Source organism: Phytophthora infestans, genomic scaffold, assembly GCF_000142945.1.
Source record: "Phytophthora infestans T30-4 supercont1.1 genomic scaffold, whole genome shotgun sequence".
Lineage (NCBI taxonomy): Eukaryota > Oomycota > Peronosporomycetes > Peronosporales > Peronosporaceae > Phytophthora > Phytophthora infestans.
Window position 1 is genome coordinate 6,540,201 of NW_003303758.1, and position 18,935 is coordinate 6,559,135.

Below are 18,935 nucleotides of genomic sequence, written 5' to 3' on the forward strand. Positions count from 1 at the left end.
TTGTGAAATCCACAGAATATATCGACACAGCACCAGCGATACCACTTACCACATTAACAGCGACACCAGACAGCGTCGTACTTACAATATTCACTGCACTGACCGCTGTCCCCGCCTGGAATACCCTCGACGAGCTGTCTGTCGTTGCCACCGCGAACGTACCCGTCGTCTTCGCACCTGGGTTCGTCACGCCGTCCAGCTTGAGCGAGACGTTAGATCCGGCCGAAACGACACTGCCAGCGATCGTGACGGTCACCACGGAACCGGACGTGACCACCGTGCTACTGCTATCGATATTTGTGGCCGATGACAGCGTCGACGACAGCACCGTGAAGTCGCTCGGGAACGTCATCTCCACCTTACTACCGACAGGCAATCGAACGGCGCTCGTGAACGCCACGGTCACGGTTCCAGTCACGCCGGCGTTCAAGCTGTCTGGCACAACATTTATAAAGGCCAGCGCTGTTTTTGCTATTGCAATGCCAGATACCGCAGCGCTTCTCTCGATAAGCGTGTTGCCAGAGTCATAGGTAGATACGGTGAAGTCGCTTGTAGTCTGTTCCCCAGGATTGGTTACATCCGTCATAGTAAACCCGAATGCCACACCTGCCGAGATTTTCGTCGTCCTCACCAGAACCGATAGCTGCGTCGACGACACTGACACAACTGATAGCGCCGTTGTGCTGCCTGTCGCGGTGACTGCTACTGTTGTGCCGCTGGAGATGTAAAACCCGGTGGGGAACTCGACCAGCACCGACCCGTCCACGTCTACATCAACTCCACTCGTGAAGGTGACTGCTACATCAGTGACGACGCCCGCATTCAGGGACGCAGGTGTCACGCTTGCGCCAGCGATGTCAGCATGTGCGACAGTAGGGAGGCGCAGATAGAACAGCAGCAGCAGGGATGTCCTCAGTAAAGAGCGCCGCATATCCGTCCCTGAAAGGACATCACGAATCGGCGCAGCCTGGTAGTACTAATAGTACTACCAGTTAATGCTTTTATTATTTATACTTAAACCATTTAAATGGTTTAAATTTTTATTTTTTAAATATTCATTAATTAATTTTAAATTTAAAATAAAAAGGAAAAAAAAACGTTTTTACATTTAGCTACTTCGAAGTATAAATAGCAGTTTATGCAGATCAATAGTATTTTATTTTACATGTAATGCTCTTTGTGTTAGTCTCTGTTTATTGGTCAAAACGCTTCTCCACAAAAGCTGAGGACACAAAACGCCCCACACCCGCGGAATTCCCTTGTATCCCCCACCTTGATTATGTCTACCGCTCGCCTGACTCACCTCGCAAAGGATCTCACGGGCCTGGGTGCGTTGGCTCGCTCTTCTCTCTAGTGCGTCTCTCCTTCTCTAACTGTTTTGTCACTGTCCTCTTCAGCCCCGTGGGGCGTCCCCGGAGCACTGCTGGTCGGCTGGATGGCCTGGCCCGCACTGACGCCCGCTTTCAAGGAGGAGACGCTTGGCCTGGCTCCCGCTACGCTTCCGTCCGCCCCCGTGTCCGGTCCCAAGAAGGATATTTTCCGTTCTTCTGGCAAGTACAAGTACGTCAAGAGCGAGATTGGCGAGGCTCCGGCCCTCGACGAGGACTAGAGTCGATGCAACCCTACTACACTCGCTCGTTAGTGAGCATTAAACACAAGAAACAAAGAAACAAAAATGTACGACGACATCGGAGCTCGTGTTAGTGTTGTGAGAGGTTACTACAGAGGCGTACAGATTCACGGATACAGATACTTGTTTCGAGTTCAGGCGTCAGTCTGCCGCAGCATGTAGTCGACGAGGCAGCGCGGCTTCTTGGTGTTGGCACGGTTGGGTTTCCAGTGGCGCTTACGCATATTGGCAAACCAGTTACGTACCTGCTGCTCGGCTAGCCCTGTTTTCTCAGCGATCTCCACCCGCTCGTCAGGGGACGGATACGGATTGTCCTTGTGCGCCAGAAACCACGCAATGAGAAACTCGTTGCTTTTCCGGTTGATGCGCGAGCGTTTGACCATGCCGCTACCACCCGACAGGATCATGCCCTCCGACAGCGCGTCCGAGCACTTGTCCTCCAATGGCGGCGAGATGGATGCGGCACTGCGTTTCTGCAGCAGAGACGTCCACAACCTCGCCTCCTGCTTCGGCGGCAGACTCATCGCGCTCTCTTCAATGGACACCACAGCTTCGACGCATGAGGCGCAGACGTATTGCCACATTCGCCAATAGTACAGCGTCGCCTTCAACATCATCAGATCCGTCGGACTCAGCTCGTACAGCTCAATGTCGTCCATAATCCGATACCACGAGGTGCACAGCCCTTGCAGCTCCGAATGCTGGTACGCCGTTGCCTTGGCCCAAAACGTGTCCTCGGATGTCCTATCGTCGCAGTCGACTATCAGTGCGGCGAGGAGCTTCGCCGGCTGCGAGATCATGGCCATGAGTTTGTGTGCTAGCAGCAACAGTGCATGGTTGTGGAGCGACACCGTCTGGGAGACCTTGGGCCGCTCGTCGTCGTCGCTCACATGGCATAATGATGCGAAATGGTTGGTAAGAGGAGCGTCACTAGCCGTCAGCACTGCAGTTTGCTGGGATTTCTCTCGAGAGCGCAGTTTGTAGTTGATGCGATTGGGAAATGTCATTTTTGCAACTGAGGGAACTCGACGGGCCTGGGACTGAAGGCATTTCACGACAAGTTGCAGTGCCTCGTCACCGGTGTCTTGATTGGTCGAACGCTAAATCTGCGACGCTGCGCACCCTCGCGGCTGCTAAACGTAGCCAAGCAGAGACTTTCGTGGATGGTTCCTGATCTTTGACGTGGGCACACACTTTTCTGCTGGGTAACCGCCATCAAAGTCTCTCGAAAAAAATAAAAGTGATGTTCAGATTGGAGCCCACGTCTCCACCATTTTGACCATGGAATGTCTGGAAGCGCACACGCGACTGGAGCAAAAGAAGAAGTCGGTGTTGAGACGGCAACAGCGCGAGCTCCAGAAGCAGAAACAGGATGTGAGGGCTCAGGAGAAGGAGCTGGACAAACTGTCCTTGCGTTGCCTCGAAATGGAGGAAGAAGATCGATTGTCTGTTGCCATGGAGGCCCTGCATCGAGACGAAGAGGAACGAAAGAGAATGGAGAGTCAGGAACTTGACGAGTTGCAATTGAACAGGTTGATCTCTGAGACGAGAAAGAAAACAATCACTCTGGGGCTCTCGGCCTCAACACCTGGTGTATCGGGTCTGCAACGACTACGTTTGCTTGAAGCTCGCATCGTAGAGAAGGAGCTTGCGTTGAAGAAATCCAACGAGGCAAAACTTCGACTGGATGCACTCCCTGCTAGGCGACACAAACTCACGCAGCTGATGCATTCGTTCTTCTCTTCCAGCCTTGGAAAGAAAGTGGAACGCATCGTTTATCAGCAGCATTGGGATCGTCTCGTGCCGCTATTCGACGTGGCAACCGCAAGCTATGGCACGCGGTCCACCGACTTGTTGAACCACGAGAGCGAGAACGGCTTCACACCTGTACTCATTACAGTATTTAAAGGGAAACCGAGGGTCTTGAGGCGATTGCTTGAACTCGGAGCTTCGCCAGACACCGAGACAAAGGCCGGGATGACTCCTTTGCTAGCTGCTGTAATGACGGGAGATGTCGTTGCGCTAAGCATCCTTGTCGAGTTTAAAGTCGATTTGAATCACGAGACAACAAACCAAGTGAATGCAGTTCTTCTCGCTGCGGACAAAGGTCGAGAAGAGATACTCAAAGCGTTGCTACAGTATGGAGCCAATGTTGATGGTGTGAACAAGGCCGGGAGATCGACACTTATTCAAGCTGCAATTTCGGGAAATATCGATTTATTCAAAATTCTACTAGCGTATGGAGCGAGAAAGGAACATCGAGATCAGGGCGGCAAGGCTGCTTTAGACTGGGCGGTACAGCTCCATAACTCAGCGATAGTGTCAGCCTTGAACAGGTTTCTCCCTGGTGCAAACCTGCTGGCGCAACTCAAAGCCGAGGAAGAAGAAGAGGAAGATGGAGGAGTGCTTAGCTCGTTGTCAACAAACCGAATTATGCGGCAGCAGCGGGCGGCAGAGATGGATCGGGCTATGCGGATGGCAGATGTAGTCCGGATACGAAAACTTTTGTCATCTGACGAGTTTCAGCTCAGCCCAAACTACGAAGATGCCACTGGAAATTCCCCGCTGTTAGTGGTTTGCAGTATCGGAACCTACGCTGATACTGTGCAATGTCTAAAGAGCTTTTGTATTCCCACGCACCAAAATCGCGAGGGTGTCAATGCGCTGATGATTGCATGCAAGCGTGGAGATGTCGCCATGATGCAACTACTAATGACGTATGGTTGCAATCTTTTGACTCGAGATTTCTCTGGTCGTGATGCCTTGCACTACTTGAACGCGTACGACCACCCGGACCTGGCGATCGATTTCACGAATAAGTACCACAAGTATCATCGAGAAAATAATCGTGGACTATTGCTCGGAAGGATCGTCCCTACCGATAATTTCGTCGAGCCTGAGTACACCATTTCGCTAGTACAAGTAGACATTTCTGTGGGCCTTGGAAGTGATAGAGACCTAAGCTGCCGCACCGTTGAAGAGCCTGGCAACGCACAGTTTTCTGAAGAAGATCTTGTATGCGATCCTGTGATTCGGCAGTGGCGCATTCAGCAAGAGAAATTGAAGCGAGATCGAAAGCGACGACTGCAGTTTGACAAGGAGCGAGAGCGTATTCTAGCCGCTAGAAGCCGTGGACGTCGGAACGGGTTAATTGCTCCATTACCGTCAGTTCCAGCCGGGCGACTGAAGTTGCCTACTTGCGATAATTGCCAACAGAGTCGAGCACGGAAGCGATGTCCGTCATGTGACCAGGTTTTGTGTGATAAATGCCATACTCGTCTGCATGAACTGGCTTATCGACGACACCATGAGTACGAGGAACTGCACCCTGAGTTGTACGTGGGTCACGAGCTCAAGGAAGTTGCTCTGACAAACCAAGAGAGTTCTCTCCAGAACTCAGTTGTGAGGAGTGTTAACTGCGTTGCTGAAATGCGATCTTTGCTACTAGGTGACGGTCTCGTGTCTCCCGTTACTACTAGTAGTATGCCACGACGCTCTGTTGATCCCGAGGTTGACAACTATCAACGCAAGAAACGAATTGCGAAGGAGAAAGCAATCTCGCAAATGCAAGTCAATGTTCCTGTCGTCGCCGCGAAGCATGCAGCTCAAGCAGGTGAAGAGACGGTCTTCACGCAACCAGCCGAGCTCGAGCTTGCTGCTCTGTACACATCACAAAAGAAATATGAGAGGGCTAGAGAACTGCTGGGGGAGGTGGAGAAATTGATTTTAAACTCAATGGGAATCCTTCATCCGACAATGCTGAAAGTTGCCATCGGGAAGGCACGGATCTCTCAGGTGCAAGGCATTTCCCGTATTTTTGGGCGTTTGTAATCATGCAGTTGACGGAACCCGTATTGGATGTCTATGAGCAGGAGAACGGTGACTTTGAGCAATGTGTTTGCATGATGGAAGATGCACTGTCACGGTTCGAAAACGCTTTGCCTCTAGATCACAAGGATATTCTCACAGCCACATCAATATTGCTACAAAGCTTGGTATGAATCTACATTTTCTTTTAAAGAGTTTGAAGATCTGACACATATTTTACGATTTCAGGACGCACTGGAACACTACCACAGGGCAGTAGTAACGTGTCGACGTGTATACCATATCCGTGTACGAGCCGTTCTACCTACTCATCAGTGTCTGAAAGAAATCTGCGAGCAGTTGGACGAGTTCATTTCGAAGCGGGAAACGGTCGACATGAGTAAGGAAGACTTGATCACACTTGACAAGACCGAGCAGGAGCGAAAGCGCGTGAAGCAGCTCGCCAGCGAGAGCGAAAAGTACGCCGCAGAATATTTGACTGGTTGCTGTTTGTGTTGAGATTTTGTGCCGGTATCAACTCGGATTATCTGGTGGCACACCTTCTAGGCATCTGGCAAACTTCAGGCGACTGACGATGGAGGATCCGGATGGCCTTGCTGATTTTGTGTCATTTGCAAAACAAGAATTCGCTGAGGATATGGTCGGGTTCTGGATTTCTGTCGAGAAGTTTAAGGGGGTACGGAGCTTTCATTTCTTTTTCTTGAATTGCCCCTGACTGTTGATCTTCATTTCATTTTGCCTCAGTGCGCACAGAATGGCATCGACAGCAGGACTCTTCGGTCCCACGCTGTGAATATCTACCTTACCTACATCGAGTCGCGCAGTGTCAAAGTAATAACGGCAGCGCAACGCAAGAAAATCAAGAAAGCGATCACCACCCCAGGCAAAAAGCTCTCGCAATTAATCTATGATGACGTGCAGGCACAGATATTCGAGCTGGTTTACAAAGGTGTGTATGTGCGATATCTCGCCCAAGCGGCGAATTGAATTGTTCGTTATTATGTCGAAGCGACACGTCGTTTCGGGAGCACCACCCGAACGTTGCCTTGAGCTCAGCTCAGCTCGGGCTTCGACGAACGATATGCCGGCCTCCTGGACCGCCTCAACGGAGCTACACAGTCCACAGTACCCTCGCGATTATGTCCCTGTCACTTACTCACCTGGATTGTCGTTTGAGGACGAGGATGTCGAGTACTTAAGAGGGATAACTGTACAAAATCGGCCCGTTAATCTACGGAGAGCCCCGGAAACGGTACATTTTTCTCTGTTTTTAGTGCCTTGGGCTGTGTTTTATATGCATTCACATTTGGTTCATGCACGATGCCAGGGTTTCAACCCGGAAGCTTGGAAGAGCGAGGAATCTGATGCGGGTAGGAGCGTACCGAGACAAGAACGTAAGCATTCTAAGCCAGTTTACTTTTTCTAGGGAAACTTAATATGTTGAGTTGGCATGTCGTTGATTTAAGCAGGTATCGCAGTACAGCTCAAGACCAAGATCACATCTCAACGAGATCAATGAGAAGCTTTCTTCGTCCAGGCCCGGCGAAGTGTACGTGACGACATTAAATGAGGGCGACCAGCAGATGTTTATTGCCTTGTTTTACTGGAGAAGGAAGGTGATTCAAGCCCACTTTTCCGCGTGGAAGTGGGTAGTGTTCGTGCTTCGTCGGTCAGCTAAGAAGCTTCATCGCCATGATCGCCCTACTCGACCGAGCAAGCTAATCTCGATGGGACACGATTCTATTGATCTCCGTTCTCTACGACGAAATCTCATCCTTAAGCGGCACACAGGTATGTCGAGTACCGAGGAATCAGATAAGAGAATACGCAAACCTGTCCAGCCCCAAATACATGTAGTGGGTGTTCGTGGTGTGGACATTAACAGCTTAAAGGGGTCCAACCGTCCTTCTGAAGACCTTCACTCCATCGAAAAGCGTCGTCAGTTTAGAGCGGAACTGTGCCTGGCATATTGTTGCTTTGATCAGTGGAGATCCCAAGCAGATACATCCAGGAAGACACGCGTGCAGCAACTCGAGAAAGTTCGTGCTTTCCATCGTGAGCAGAGTCTGAAGAAAGCTATTCGAGCGTGGAAACGTGGTATCAGGCTTAACAAGGCGAAGAGGAAGCGCTTGAACGACGCCGACCAATGTCATTGGAACCGCACCAAACGTGCTGTATTCAACCAGTTAAAACGCTACTATCGAGTTGAACGTGAAATTACGCGGAGACGAAGAATTAGCGCAGCTCAGCGAAAGCGTCTTGCATTTCAACACTGGCGCTGCTGCGTTTGGCAGACCCAAAAGTGCCGCATGTTATCGGTAAGGAATTGTCTCAACCACCTTCATATCGTGTTTAGATCCTTTCGAGAAGGGGTCCTTGAAGCAAAACAGGAGCGCTTGAAAGATGATTTTGCCGCCTCACATCATCAGAGAACGCTACGGCTAAAGGGCTTACATCTGTGGAGAGGAGCAGTCTTTGAGGGTCCCTTTTACCTTCAATCGATCGATCATGGTACGCGGATTAGGTTGTTGAGTGGGGTTAGAAAGTGGCGGCGCTTCATGACTGCACGGCAGGTACGCGCCCGTAACACACTAGTAGCAGATTTCTACCGGTATCGGACATCGTTACGGCGTGCGACTCGAGCGTGGCAGCAATTTCTTGGGTGGAAGCGACATCGCAAGCGGATTTATGGCGAGGTCCGAAGACGATATGAGCGGAGTTTGAAGATACTCAGCGTTCAGAAACTGCTGGCCTACGCGCTAGTTAGTAGCAACAAGCGAGATCAAATGAGGAGGGCGACTAGATGGTACAACCAAAAGCTCGTTACCCGAAGTTTCCAGCTGTGGGTCACTGCTGCACGAAGATCTGCAAGGTTAAGCCTACTTCGTCGTCGTGTTAATGGAAGGAAGCTAAGCGATGCGATTCGTGACTGGAGAACGCAGATAGCAGCGCGCAAGAGTCTAAAAGAAAAGCAGTGCATCGTATCGAAGCGCTCGAATCATCAAGCCCTGCAGCGATGCATGGAGAGGTGGCTGAGGACGCTGCAAGTCCATTTCTTCGTATCCTCTATGGAATTGAAGCGTCAGAATTTGAGTACTGCGAGACACGTCAGTGCGTGGCAGAATTGGAGCACGACAAAAGTTTCTCAGCGTAAAACTGTTGAACAACAGCGTCGTCGAAGCGAGGAATGTCTCCTGCAACGTGTGATTAGCCGGTGGTGTGGAGTGACATTACGAAAAAAATGTATGAAGCGGCTAGTGAAGCTATTTCGAAAGAAGCAGACCCGACAACGCTCCAGATCAATTATTAGGCTTTGGCATGTTCATATTCGCGTCTGTATAGCTGCACGAAAGCGCGATCTGGATACAGCTCGCCTATCACTTACGGAGTGGAAGCGAGTCTGTCGAGATAGTAAAGAGAGAGGTAGGACCTTGGCAGTGGCAAGACAATACTACAAGGAACGAAGGTACGCCATGACTATAAAAGTGTGGGCCTCTTTTGCCAAAGCAGCTTCACGATCTCATAGAGCTCAAGACAAGGCAGTGTCGCATTACTTTCGCCGAGTAATGATAAAGACGCTGCATCATTGGTGTATCGCGGCGAGAAATCTTCGTCAACAAGCTGACTTCCTAGCGTACCGGCACCACATTCGAGACGAGAAAACAATGACCCGCTGTCTGCGCGATTGGTTTACTCTTACACGACAGCGTTTCCAGCGTAGAAAGCAGAAGTGGGTTGCACTCCAATTCCAATTGGAGCGTCTTCAGCGTCGTTCGTTCTACGCGTGGCGTCAACCTCTCGATGTCCGTTGGAGATTGAACGAGAAACTAATTTCTGCAACTGTTACGCGCGAAAGCAATTCTCAAAGAAAAGTCCTGCGAGCGTGGCGTCTATCAGTGAGGAGATCGGTCCAGCTTCAGCTAGATTTTGGTCTGGTTCAAACAAGACTTAAGCGAAATCGGCTGCAGTTATTTTTTTCCCAGTGGTCCATTTCTTGCTCTCAGCGTCAATATCATCGCAAGCAGATCGCAATGGCAGAAAACTTCTACAATGAGTATCTTACGTGCCTCGCAATCTATCACTGGCAAGAAAAATGGTCCCAGAGGTCAACTCAGCGGCATAAGGAGGTTGCAGTGACGAGGCAGATTCTTGCTCGTCGGCTTGCAAGAGCAGTATTCCGGTGGGACAATAACTCCAAGCACAGATCGAGACTTCGAGCGAAGAAGGCAAAAGCGTATCAATTCTGCATGGAGAGGGTGTCGTCGAAGTGTTTCGGACTATGGAAGAACTATCTAAGGGCGGTTCGCCAAAAAGTCTCAAAGCGAAGATTTGTGTCACAGCTGCAGCAGCAAAAGCTGCTCTTACGAATGTTTCAAAGATGGCAGCAGTTCTCTGAGATCCGCACCTTTCACAGGGCCCAGAGCAAGATAGCAGACCAGCACAGGTCAAAGTTTCTGCGTCGTCTTACTTTCCGAGGCTGGAAGGGATATCGCAGCAAGCGAACGCTGTACATCCTCGCGTACACGTATCGTAGAAGGCTTTTGCTTCGAACATTCTGGACTCGTTGGGAAAGACGCCGCGAGTACGTTGCGAGGGTGCGTCGGAACCTCTTTATGACCAGCCAACTTGTTCGCGGTAACCTCATTCGAGCAACATTTGTGCGATGGAGAACATTCGCCTTACATCATCGACAGGTTCAGGATCTGTTGAACAGAGCTGACGACAACTTCAGTCTGTGGCATTGTAAGCGAGCCGTAGTTTGGTTGAAAAAGAATGCGAGATATCAGCAGGCAGTTGGAAAGGCTGCAATGTTTGGGCGGATAAACGGAGCAAAGTACTTTTGGAGGCGATGGAGACGTTTTATCGCAATCAAACGCATCAAACGAAGCCGACGAAATTTAGCTGAACAAAGCCATCTGCGGAATCGAATGACACGGCATTTCGGTGCTTGGAAAACGCTTACACGGCGTTTAGGCCGAGTACGCCGAGACAAAAGCGACGCGTTGTATCGCATTTCGTGCTTGCGCATGGTATGGTCTCGTTGGAATCGGACACTCAGTTGGCGTAAGTGTCTAATTGCTATGGGAAACCGAAGACTTGCCAACTTGCTAGCGGTAATTCTGCGAAAGTGGAGCACGTACGGCCAAACTCGAGTTGAAAGGAGAGCGAAGGCAGATTTAGCATCCCTATTTAAGAAAACGAAGCTTCAAGCAAAGGCCTGGCGATCTTGGTTACGCTACACCACGTATTGCCACGGTGAGCAGCAGCAACTGGAATGGGCACTCAGCTACTACTCTGTGGAAGTTTTACTACGACGAGCTCTTACGTCGTGGAAAAAGCTGGTGGAGGTGAAGCAAGGGCAGAGAGAACTCGACGAGCTTTCAGTCTGGTTCAATACGCACCGATTGATTTGCACAGGATACGGGAAGTGGAGAGAGTACGTCGAACTACAGAGGATGAAGCTGGAGCGTGTTGAAGCACAAATTCGCACGTGTGAAACTCTCGTGCTCTTTCGCGGCGTCCGGAAGTGGAGAGATCGGGCTTTTGTTTTGCGTCAACAGCGCGAGAACGAAGCTTTGGCTCGTCGATTCTTTTCCAGAAGGCGCCTGAAAAATAGTTTGATCCGGCTTCTCGAGTGGAGGTCGTCGAAGATGATGCATAGAAGATCATCGACCCAAGCAAAACACTATCGAAATAACAAGGTGGCAACGGCGTGCTTCAGATACTGGGCAGCGTTATCATGAGTGGCGCGTGAAATGCGCTCACTTGACGCGTGTGTTGAAACGAAATCAGAAAGGAGACGCCTTCTCGCGCTGGGAAAAGTACTTGCGGAGGCGGCAAGTGAATAACGAGAATAAACTTCAGGCGAGGGTATTCCATTGTATTCATGTAGAGCTGAGCGTGCTGAGAGTGTTGGGTACGTTTGTGCGTGGTCGCAAGCAGAAGGAGGTCGCAATAGCGCTCAACAAAGCGAAGATTCTTTGTCGGGCGTTCACTTTTTGGAAGCGTCGAGCTCACGTTCTCCGGCAAATGAGAAATATGATTTTGTACCAGGAATCTTTCCGAGTACAAACGCATCTCGACGCGTGGAAGCGGTTTGTGGTGGCCACGAGGCAGATGAGTGAAAGGCTGCGTAGGACGACGAAGCGCAAGGAGAAACTCCGCAAGGTGGGAGTGTGGCAAAAGTGGAGCATCTGGGTATCCGCCAAACGACAGGAGCGAGCAACGATTGCTCTGGCGGTCTGCGATTTTTCCCCCGAAAGGTTTTCAAAGTGTGGAAAGAACGAGTTGCAAACTGGAAACGTCAACGGATTTGCACAGCTCGAGCTCTGCTTCAGTGGCAAACGTCCCTCTTGTCTAGAGGTTTCCGACTGCTTCATAATTGGAGACAATCAAGATTAAGATTGACCCGACTGCAGAGCGAAGTGTCAACTTTGCTAGCTGAAAAGCACAAGCGTCACGCGATAACAAACTTGCGAGCTCTGTGTGCAAAAAGAAAACTAATAAAGCGAGCGTGTCACCACTGGCAATTATGCCATCGGCAAAAATACTGGGGACGTATCATGCAGCGGTTTTATGCCGCTCAATACTTGGGAATACCAGCGTATGCAAGCCGATGCCTTCGCTCGAAAGCACCTCTTGGGTCGATGTATTGGTGCACTTCAAAGCATACTTTTGCCACATGAAGCAGCTTAAGGGAACGATCAACGCTTTCCAGTGCCTCTATTTCCGCAATTTTACTGACGGCTACTTCTACCGGTGGAGATCCTTCACCACATTTAGGCAGAAGTTGCGCAAGTTGCGCCGAAAAACTCGACGATCACAGCATCGCCTGCATCTCCAGCAATAGCATCACATCGCCGCTGAGCAAGCACGTCGACGCATTGGAATGCAGCAGATGGCACATAAACGTAGGCAGCGTGAGCTCACCGTATGCTTCAATCATTGGGAGAGCGTGTGTACAGACAGACCAGTGGATCGACCACCATCAGAAGCAACGACGGCTCCACTGCGCTATCAAAGCACTAAAATCCCAGCTGCCTCGTCGTCCTGAGCGCCAGAAGCACAGACACATTTTCCTGCTGCATCACAGGGTCCTCCTTGCTCAAGTCTTGCAGCTTTGGCGACAAACAATTATTGACCAGCAAACTCACTTCAACATGTGACTTGTGAGAAAAAGTGTAGCCATAATCATAATGCTGGTACAGTGTACCTTCAGTCATATAGTGATAGCTCCCGAAACTTGGCTTCAGTATGGCCTCGATCTGAGACGCTCAAACTCAGAAAGGACCTGAAGATGTTCTCTGAAGAGGACGCAGACTACGAGGCACTGCTGCCTGTGGATGCACCCAATGCGCCCCCCAAATGTCGACGCCGTCTGCAACGCATGGACGTAGCATTATTGTCAGTGATCCTATTTGTCGCCTGCTACGTGGGCGTCCGCCCGCCAGCGTTGCGTGTGTCCAATCCACTGATGCTTAAGAGCAGCAACTTCCAGTATTTGACGTACGATGGCATCGACGCAACTAAGCGTCAATCGGGCTACAGCGTGACCTATTCACCCCGAGGTTTCGAGATCGACGGCAAGCAGACGCTGCTGCTTGGAGGCTCCATCCACTACCCTCGTAGCTCTCCAGGGGAATGGGAACAGCTTCTTCGAGAAGCCAAACGAGACGGCCTCAACCACATCGAGATGTGTACGTGCGTTGGTAGCAATACATGACTCAAAGTGGCACACTGACTCTGTTGTATTGCTGTTTAGATGTGTTCTGGAACTTGCACGAGCAAGAGCGCGGCGTGTTCAACTTCGCGGGGAACGCCAACATCACGAGGTTTTACGAATTGGCAGCGGAGGTGGGACTGTTCCTGCATGTGCGGTTTGGTCCGTACGTATGTGCTGAGTGGAACAATGGCGGTCTTCCCTTGTGGCTTAATTGGATCCCAGGTATGGAGGTGAGATCGAGCAATGCCCCTTGGCAGAGGGAAATGGAGCGGTTCATCAGGTACATGGTGGAGCTGTCGAGGCCTTTTTTGGCGAAAAATGGGGGGCCGATCATCATGGCGCAGATCGAGAACGAGTTTGCGTGGCACGATCCAGAGTACATTGCGTGGTGCGGAAATCTTGTCAAGCAGTTGGACACGTCGATCCCTTGGGTCATGTACGGAAATGTCTTGCTACTGTAGTATGGATCGATGGTCGCTAACACAAGTACTACCGAGCAGGTGCTACGCTAACGCAGCTGAGAATACTATTCTCTCGTGCAACGACGATGACTGTGTGGATTTCGCTGTGAAACACGTAAAGGAGCGTCCTTCCGACCCCCTTGTTTGGACGGAGGACGAGGGCTGGTTTCAAACGTGGCAGAAGGATAAAAAGAATCCTCTGCCAAATGACCAGCGCAGTCCTGAAGACGTGGCGTATGCCGTTGCTCGGTGGTTTGCAGTGGGTGGGGCTGCCCACAACTACTACGTACGTTCTTCACGGCTGCCCAGCAGCTCTAATGGACTAACGGTGTGTATTTTCTCCTCTACTATTAGATGTACCATGGTGGCAACAACTACGGTAGAGCCGCATCGGCTGGAGTGACTACGATGTATGCGGATGGGGTGAATCTCCATTCCGACGGCCTCAGCAATGAGCCGAAGCGCACTCACTTGCGAAAGCTTCACGAGGCTCTGATTGAGTGCAATGATGTTTTGTTACGCAATGATCGACAAGTGCTGAACCCCCGCGAGTTGCCACTTGTGGACGAGCAAACAGTGAAGGCGTCATCCCAGCAACGAGCGTTTGTCTACGGACCAGAAGCTGAACCAAATCAAGTGGCTTTCTTAGAGAATATGAGTAACCAGAGTGCTCGCGTGACTTTCACCGGCAAAAAGTACGAGCTCTCGGCATTCTCCGTGTTGATTATTAAGGACGGAGCTATTCTCTTTGACACGGCTGATGTACGCAAGTCATTTCCAGGTCGTCAGCATCGAACATACACCCCGCTAGTTAAAGCAAGTGCTCTTGCGTGGAAGGCGTGGAGTGAGCTGAATGTATCGTCGACGACTCCAAGACGGCGTGTGGTTGCTGACCAACCCATTGAACAGCTTCGACTGACAGCAGACCAATCCGATTATTTGACGTATGAGACCACGTTTACCCCGAAGCAACTGAGTGATGTCGATGACGATATGTGGACGGTCAAAGTGACCTCATGCGAGGCTAGCAGCATTATTGCGCTCGTTGACGGCTGGCTCATTGGCGAGAGAAATTTAGCCTACCCTGGCGGCAATTGCTCGAAGGAATTCAGCTTCCACCTACCTGCTAGTATTGAGGTTGGTCGGCAACACGACTTGAAGCTGGTGTCTGTGAGCTTGGGGATTTACTCATTGGGCAGTAACCACAGCAAGGGAGTGACTGGAAGCGTTCGAATTGGACACAAGGATTTGGCGCGTGGACAGCGGTGGGAAATGTATCCGAGTCTGATTGGTGAGCAGCTCGAGATTTATCGTTCACAGTGGATTGACGCGGTGCCCTGGACTCCCGTGTCTCGTGCCGCGGGTGGCCGACAGTTGATGAGCTGGTACGCGACGTCCTTTCCGTCGCCTGCATACCAGATGATGAACGGTGCTTCTCAGTCGTCCTTACTGCTCGATTTCATCGGACTCACACGTGGCCGCGCGTATATTAACGGCCACGACCTGGGCCGCTACTGGCTTATCAACAACGAGGGGGACTTTGTTCAACGCTACTACCACGTCCCACGCGACTGGCTGGTAAAAGATCGGGAGAATCTACTGGTTGTGTTCGACGAGCTTGGTGGGTCCATCACCAACGTACAGCTGGTGTCCTCCACAATGGTTCCAGACACACCAGCAGCTGCAGCAAATAGAGGGAGGTAAGATGGCGATGAGTGAGTCTGACGTCGTTGCGGTCAGCCGCGAGTGATAGTGCAAAGAACGAGATTCCTGCGAAGCTATCCTACCAAATATGAGCAGGCTGAATCATCATCGACCACACTTGTCAAACATCGCCTGTTACATCGGCCACTTCAGCTTGATCGAAAGGGTGCGGTGCGATTGGTCGACAAAAATGCTCTAAATTTTGACCAATCGTGTAGCTTCGAACATGTCGCAGCTGTTTTATCGCCGTAATCGGGGCTGAGTGGACACTTCTTCGGACGCCGATGTCGTTTTGCTTGTTCGAGCGGCGAAACGCACTGACGATAACTCCCACACACACACCACAATAAATACATGCATCGCCAATACATTGAAGAATCAAACGTGGGCTGGAATGTCAGGCAAATCGCTGTCCAACGCGGCTTTAGGTACTGTATCTCAGAAGCATAAACTGTATGCATGTAGGCTGGATTTCGATACTGTACCAAAATTCAAGTTTATTAAAAGGCACAAATTTCAATACCTACTGTACCACCGCGTCCAAATTATTTTGCCCCCAATTACAAATACAGTTCCGAAAACGCAGACACAACCCGAAAATAGCTCGAGACTTACCTACTTGGGTCGCTCCTTCACCGCCGTTATGAGCTACATTTCGGCCGATTCGCCCAAGATGGGCGAGGCAGAGCACTACAATGCGTTGGTACAGGAGACGTCCAAAGCCGTGGGCCAGTTCAACCAGGTCACGCGCAACATCGCGCAGAAGATGACGCTGTTCGGCACGCCACAGGACTCGCGCGCCAACCACCAGCAGCTCACTGAGCTCACGGACCGCGGCAACAAGCTCGTAGCCAAAATTAATCGCAGATTGCACGAGCTAGACAAGGGAGCGAAGGCTGCAGGTGGACGCGCGCGCAGGACGCAGGTGGCTAAACTATCCGCCGACTATAAGAACCAGCTCAAGAGCTTTGAGGAGACGTGTCAGCAGCTACTGGCCGCGGAGCGGGCCGCAGTGTTTAACCTCCGCCAGTCGTCGCTTTCGTTCCGCTCGGATGACGACCAGAAGCCTGCGGGTTTTGACGGATACAACGAAGACCAGATCTACGCGCAGGCCAATGTGACCAGCTATAATGAAGACGGTGCGTGGCGAAAAGTTAGAGCCCTTTTGAAACAGCTTTTGGGGTTCTTAACAACGAATTGCTGTGAACTTGTATTCTAGACCTGGTACGACGAGAGGAGGATATTCTAAAGATCAATCAGCAACTGCATGAAGTAAACGCGGCGTACCAGGAGGTTGATGGACTGGTGCAGGACCAGGGCGAGATTGTTGGTGCGTCGTCACCTTAGCGGTTAGTACTTTTATTTCGACTCGTACTTATGTTCTATTTTGTGCATTTTTGCAGTGGACATCGAGGAGAACACAAATGCAGCTCAGGAGAATACGCAGGGAGCGTTGCACAACGTGCGGGAGGCCGACCGTAAGCGTGGCCTCTGTAAGTGCTCCAAGACGAAACTCATTTGCATTGGTATCTTCGCTCTTTTGGTTGTTGCTGCTTTAATCGCGATCCTGACTGCAGTCAAATGAGGAGGCCGAGTTTTGACACAAGACTGAGGCTCGACAGCTGGAGAGTGCAGCCAAGCTACTTAGCAGGAATTTCTCCTTTGGTGACCACTTATATAACTTTTTGATTCATCTTTCCTTGCGGATTGTTGCCTTTCTACAGTACCTAGAAGAGTACCACTCTGGCCACTTGACGAGGCTGCTGCAACCAACTGTACACAGGTCGCCTAATACGAGCCCAGCTCGTGCCCAACAACCCCCCATTCTGCTCCCAACTACGCGCCCAACTCAAGAAGCCAGTGCAAAATGGTATACATCGAACCAGTATAGCCGGAAAGACACACTTAAGAATTTGCGCGCCATGTCAAAGTCCGAAGTTGAACGACTTTGGGGGCGAAGCTAGAGTGTTGGATTTTCATGTCTTCCCTTCCAACCAATGCAAACAGAAACAACAGCAACATCACTCTCAAGGCAAAACAAAGTAGTGGTGTATTGAACGCTGAGCACCTATTACTGTACAAGTTGTTATACAACTGGATCCTTACGCTTCGATAAGCATGCGTATGTAGCGGTATCGCAGAAGCTGTAATGTCTTTTTGTCCAGATATCCAAGTTGCTCAGCAGCAAAAAAAAAAGTGTGAGGTACCGTAGCATCGACAACCTGCACGCAAGCATTAATCTACGTCCACAACACATGCATGCCATTAGACAATCTACCACCCAAATTACACCCAACTGATACAATGGTACCCAACTCGGAGAAACTACATACTTTTCCGGTCAAGAAAAGAATTAACAGTTAGGTTTTTCTATAAAATCTCGCATGTGTGATTGGTCAATGTCCATTCTGAGATGGGTACGATTGGTTAAAATGAGTTCGTATGAGGATTTGTATGCACACGGATTGAGAGTAATTGACGCAAAAAATTACTTTTAGTGATATACCACTAGATGAAGCTCAGTTTGCGCTTTTTCTAGTATTTTAAAGTTTAATTCTGATTATTTTTGACGTCAAAGCAAAAAAACTCCACCTTTTCGTAAAGTGATAGCTCAAATGGTCAGGAATTGGCAAAATTGGCGGGAAATTTGTTCATATAAAAAATCGTGCTGACGCTACGTAAGTAGAGCTTTCAAACTAGCTCAACCACGCTTCCGTTGGAGCTGTACGACCGAAGTTATCTCCGATTAAAAGAACTGTTAATTCTTTTTCGGACCATCGCACAGGCACATCGCAATTAATAGACCTCGACTGCTGTCGCTTTCTCTCCCCCTGTCCTCGTGCATTGTACTTACCAGCATGGGTACATACAAATGTCTTGCCGTAGTAACTCCATTCATCCGGAAGAATTGGTTACTTCAAACCGGGGTTTGCTCGGATTTTTTTGTTCCGGACCTCGCCTTTGCTGTTCGTCCGGACTCTAAAACACTGTTTAGTCACAATAAACAAACAATCCTTCAGTAGTTATGCCACTTGTAATGCGAATCCTGGCTAGCAACGATAACTAATACAGTCAAGTGTACCTGATACGTTTCCTTCGAATACTGTTGAAGGTAGCCCTCCAGGTCTTCCCAATAATCACATTGAGTGCGCTGAAGGGGTGGTGCCTCTGTTGTTTGCGGTGTGGTGTCGCTCGAATCGGTGTGTACTGTGCTTGAAGTGGTCGACGCCTTCTCGGTTGAATCTATCCACTCCTCATCGCGATACACTGAGGCTCGGAGTGGTCGCTTCGCGGGCTCCCCAAGCCTCCAGCACCGGCTGCATTTGACGCACAGCAGCCCACGCTCGTGGCTTCCATACTGCTCTCGCTGGTTCCCCCCTACTCTCGGAATGAGTGGTAGTTGACAATGATATACACGTATACATACCTGAGGGAACCGAAAATTTCTGTCAGCTGGGCCTCTTCTGGGGTAGGGGATAGCCTGGTCGCGATTTACGACGCTGAGTTGAGCTAACTACTCACTCTCCTTATTAAAAAAAATCAACATTTCCGTTTTCGAGCCATACTGGAACTGTAAATGAGAAACCCT

General features: G+C 50.2%; 5 protein-coding genes across 5 annotated transcripts; 4 read left to right on the forward strand and 1 right to left on the reverse strand.

Annotated features, from left to right (window-relative positions):
- Positions 1 to 1,764: 1,764 nt before the first annotated feature.
- Positions 1,765 to 2,637, reverse strand: PITG_01135 (uncharacterized protein; the record flags this gene model as incomplete). Its single annotated transcript, XM_002909607.1, has 3 exons — positions 1,765 to 2,260; positions 2,312 to 2,484; positions 2,575 to 2,637. The coding sequence occupies 3 exons, from the start codon at positions 2,635 to 2,637 to the stop codon at positions 1,765 to 1,767; spliced, it is 732 nt and encodes a 243-aa protein (XP_002909653.1).
- Positions 2,638 to 2,911: 274 nt separating this feature from the next.
- On the forward strand, positions 2,912 to 6,445 carry PITG_01136 (uncharacterized protein; the record flags this gene model as incomplete). Its single annotated transcript, XM_002909608.1, has 6 exons — positions 2,912 to 5,425; positions 5,521 to 5,625; positions 5,687 to 5,731; positions 5,795 to 5,916; positions 6,005 to 6,134; positions 6,212 to 6,445. The coding sequence occupies 6 exons, from the start codon at positions 2,912 to 2,914 to the stop codon at positions 6,443 to 6,445; spliced, it is 3,150 nt and encodes a 1,049-aa protein (XP_002909654.1).
- Positions 6,446 to 9,489: 3,044 nt separating this feature from the next.
- PITG_01137 (uncharacterized protein) lies at positions 9,490 to 11,860 on the forward strand (the record flags this gene model as incomplete). The annotated part of the gene is made up of 4 exons (XM_002909609.1): positions 9,490 to 10,040; positions 10,433 to 10,488; positions 10,571 to 10,806; positions 11,252 to 11,860. 4 exons carry the CDS (start codon positions 9,490 to 9,492, stop codon positions 11,858 to 11,860), a joined length of 1,452 nt encoding a protein of 483 aa, XP_002909655.1.
- Positions 11,861 to 12,755: 895 nt separating this feature from the next.
- PITG_01138 (beta-galactosidase, putative) lies at positions 12,756 to 15,224 on the forward strand (the record flags this gene model as incomplete). Its single annotated transcript, XM_002909610.1, has 6 exons — positions 12,756 to 13,155; positions 13,221 to 13,617; positions 13,682 to 13,928; positions 13,997 to 14,278; positions 14,375 to 15,027; positions 15,083 to 15,224. 6 exons carry the CDS (start codon positions 12,756 to 12,758, stop codon positions 15,222 to 15,224), a joined length of 2,121 nt encoding a protein of 706 aa, XP_002909656.1.
- A 725-nt stretch (positions 15,225 to 15,949) lies between these two features.
- PITG_01139 (uncharacterized protein) lies at positions 15,950 to 16,693 on the forward strand (the record flags this gene model as incomplete). The annotated part of the gene is made up of 2 exons (XM_002909611.1): positions 15,950 to 16,485; positions 16,581 to 16,693. 2 exons carry the CDS (start codon positions 15,990 to 15,992, stop codon positions 16,691 to 16,693), a joined length of 609 nt encoding a protein of 202 aa, XP_002909657.1.
- Between the last annotated feature and the right edge of the window lie 2,242 nt (positions 16,694 to 18,935).